Source organism: Piliocolobus tephrosceles, chromosome 21 (assembly GCF_002776525.5).
Source record: "Piliocolobus tephrosceles isolate RC106 chromosome 21, ASM277652v3, whole genome shotgun sequence".
NCBI classification, from domain to species: domain Eukaryota; kingdom Metazoa; phylum Chordata; class Mammalia; order Primates; family Cercopithecidae; genus Piliocolobus; species Piliocolobus tephrosceles.
The window spans coordinates 1,580,057-1,582,423 of NC_045454.1; the positions used below are offsets into that span (position 1 = coordinate 1,580,057).

At 63.9% G+C, this 2,367-nt stretch overlaps 1 protein-coding gene across 1 annotated transcript in view; it reads right to left on the reverse strand.

Moving 5' to 3' along the window:
• Positions 1-2,367, reverse strand: part of PPP1R12C (protein phosphatase 1 regulatory subunit 12C) — a 28,619-nt gene that overhangs the window by 7,571 nt on the left and 18,681 nt on the right. The window contains exons 7-13 of the mRNA XM_031934817.1: positions 1,864-1,937; positions 1,655-1,782; positions 1,471-1,544; positions 1,054-1,212; positions 905-972; positions 286-423; positions 1-68 (exon numbers count right to left, since the gene is read on the reverse strand). The exon at positions 1-68 is cut by the window's left edge and continues 12 nt beyond it. Of these exons, the coding sequence (XP_031790677.1) occupies positions 1-68; positions 286-423; positions 905-972; positions 1,054-1,212; positions 1,471-1,544; positions 1,655-1,782; positions 1,864-1,937 (709 nt within the window). The remainder of the gene's footprint in view (positions 69-285; positions 424-904; positions 973-1,053; positions 1,213-1,470; positions 1,545-1,654; positions 1,783-1,863; positions 1,938-2,367) is intronic.

The following is a 2,367-nucleotide window of genomic DNA, read 5'->3' on the forward strand; positions in this document are numbered from 1 at the left end:
GCATGAGACGGGAGCGAGCTTTTCTCTGGGATTCCGACTCCTCATCCCGCACAGGCATCTGGTAGGACCTGAGGGAAGGGTCCCAACCTCAGGGAGGGCCCTGGGGACCCGGTCCCATTCCGTGGCTGACACCCTCCGCAGGAGGCAAGTGCTATGGGAGGGGACTCCAACTCCCAGCAGACCCGGGGCCAGCCCTCCCGCAGGAGCCCACCCAGAGCCCCGGGACTCCGGCGTGACACAGTCTCCACTGGCTGGGGGCGGCAGCTTCCTGCCCTGGCCTCTCACCTCCGTCGGTCCCGGGAGTCCGCTGGGGGCGCTGCGGAGGCTGCGGGGACGTTTGGCTTCGCTGGGGATTCAGGCTCCGGAATCCTGCAGGGAGGCGAGGAGTTCTCCAAGCAAGGAGGCGGCTTGGTGACTTCAGACCTGCATCAATTCATTCATTCAACAAACGTTACCCAGGTGCATTGTGTGCCGGCACTGGAGATGCAGCCGTGAACAAAAGAAACAAATTATCTGGGCCCCCCCAGAGTGAAAGACACAAAACCGACAAGAGCCACGAAAAGACCAGCACTCTACCCAACCCGTCAGAAGGGTAAGGATGAGGACGCTGGACACAAGCAGCAGTGCGAGAACTGGGAGCGGAGCGGGAGGGGCACGTGCAGACGGCGCAGAGGTGGCAGCAGGGTGGTCCGTGTGCGCCTCGGGGTGGGGGGATGATGGGGAGAAGGTGACGTTTCAACACAGACTTGAGGGAGGGGCCGGCCGCCAGGAGGAGCACAGCACAGGCTCTGGGGTGGGAGTAGGAATCAGACCCAGGGGGGTACACGGTCTCAGGATCATAGGGACAGGCTTGGAACCCACATCTGCCGCCTACCCCCGAGGGGCCCAGGCCTTGGGGACTCACACGGCAGAGGGCTCCGGCAGCTTCCGGGAGGGGGTCGGGGTAATTCTGGCAAGACGGAGCTCCTTGGCCTGTGTGGAGAGGAGGAGGAAGGGGCAGGTCCCTCAACTGGGCAGGAGCCTGGGCCTGGACCCGGCCCCACCCTCACTCACCTGAGTGGAGGTCCCTTCCAGCCAGGAGGAGGAAGCCGAGCGCTGCAGCCCGGCCCCAGGGGCTCCCTCTGCCATGCGCCTTTCCGGGGGACCCAGGGCACCAGAACTCCCTGTCTTCAGGAGGCCAAAGCGCCTGGAGAAGGGGGCCTCTTCAGGCGGCTGGGAGAAGAAGGAGGTCTCAGGGAGAAAGGCTCCCTCTTCTCAGACCTCAAGGGTTAGCCCCCAAAGGACTGCAACAAACTACAATTCCCATCAGCCCCTGGGGCAAGCACACCCTAAAAAGGAAGCCGGTTGTCCAGGAGGACTCTGGGAACTATAGTCTTCACCCTACCCGCCCCTGCCAGAGGTTCACAGGCTTGATGGAATCCCACCTCCCGGCCCTCCCAGCTCACAGGACCTCTCAGGGCATCCACTCACCACGGGGCTCTTAGGACTGGGGTGCGGTGGGGAGGAGACGCCATTCAGGGTTCTGGGTTCTGCAGGGCGTGGCTCTGTGATGTGGGAACACCGGGTAGGTCACAGAAGATGCCAGCTGCCTCCAGATTCAGAGAACCCGACCCCTCCTCCCTCGGACCCAGGAGTCCAGATTCAGGCTCCTCACCGGCGGGACCTTCTTCCCCCTCATCCTCGTCCTGGATGGGGGGCCCCCCAGCCCCACCAGGCCGGCGCTCCTTGGACAAGTCCTGGAGGGAAATCTTCTCTCGACTGCTCAGACGACACACAGAGCTCCTGTTGGGGAAGGAGAGGGTGCTGGGGTGCAAGCCTGGGGCCTCCCGCCACCCCGCCAGCCCGACTCCTCCCTCCCTGTACCTTCTGTGTTTGCTGCTAGAGGGCGCTTGGGGCTCCTGGCCCCGGCTCTGGGAAGCTTCTTTTTGGTTGCGAAGCTGCAAGGAGGGAAGGAGGCTGCAGGGGAGGGGTGGAGCACACGTCCCCCACAGCAACACCACCATGAACAGCTGTCAGGAGCTCAGTGCCCAGGTGGGCACCGAGGGCTCCTGGAAGCGCCTGTTGGTTTTCCTACAGATGGAGGCACACCTCAGAGAGAGGAGGTACCCTGTGTCCAGCAGTCGCCTGCAGCTGCCACGTGCAGGCACTGCCGTCTCGTCCTCACAGCCCCCACCCATGAGAAGCCTCCAGTCTCATCCCTAGAGGGGTCCTTCTAGCTCCGAGGGGGGACCTGCTCAGACCTCACCCTGACCCCTCAGCACACCCAGGGCACTGGTGGGCCCTCAGCTGCCCCAGCTTCTGCCGCCAGCACTCGCCTCCTCCTTCCCCACACAGTTCACCACCGTCTTCACACCTTCCCCACACAGT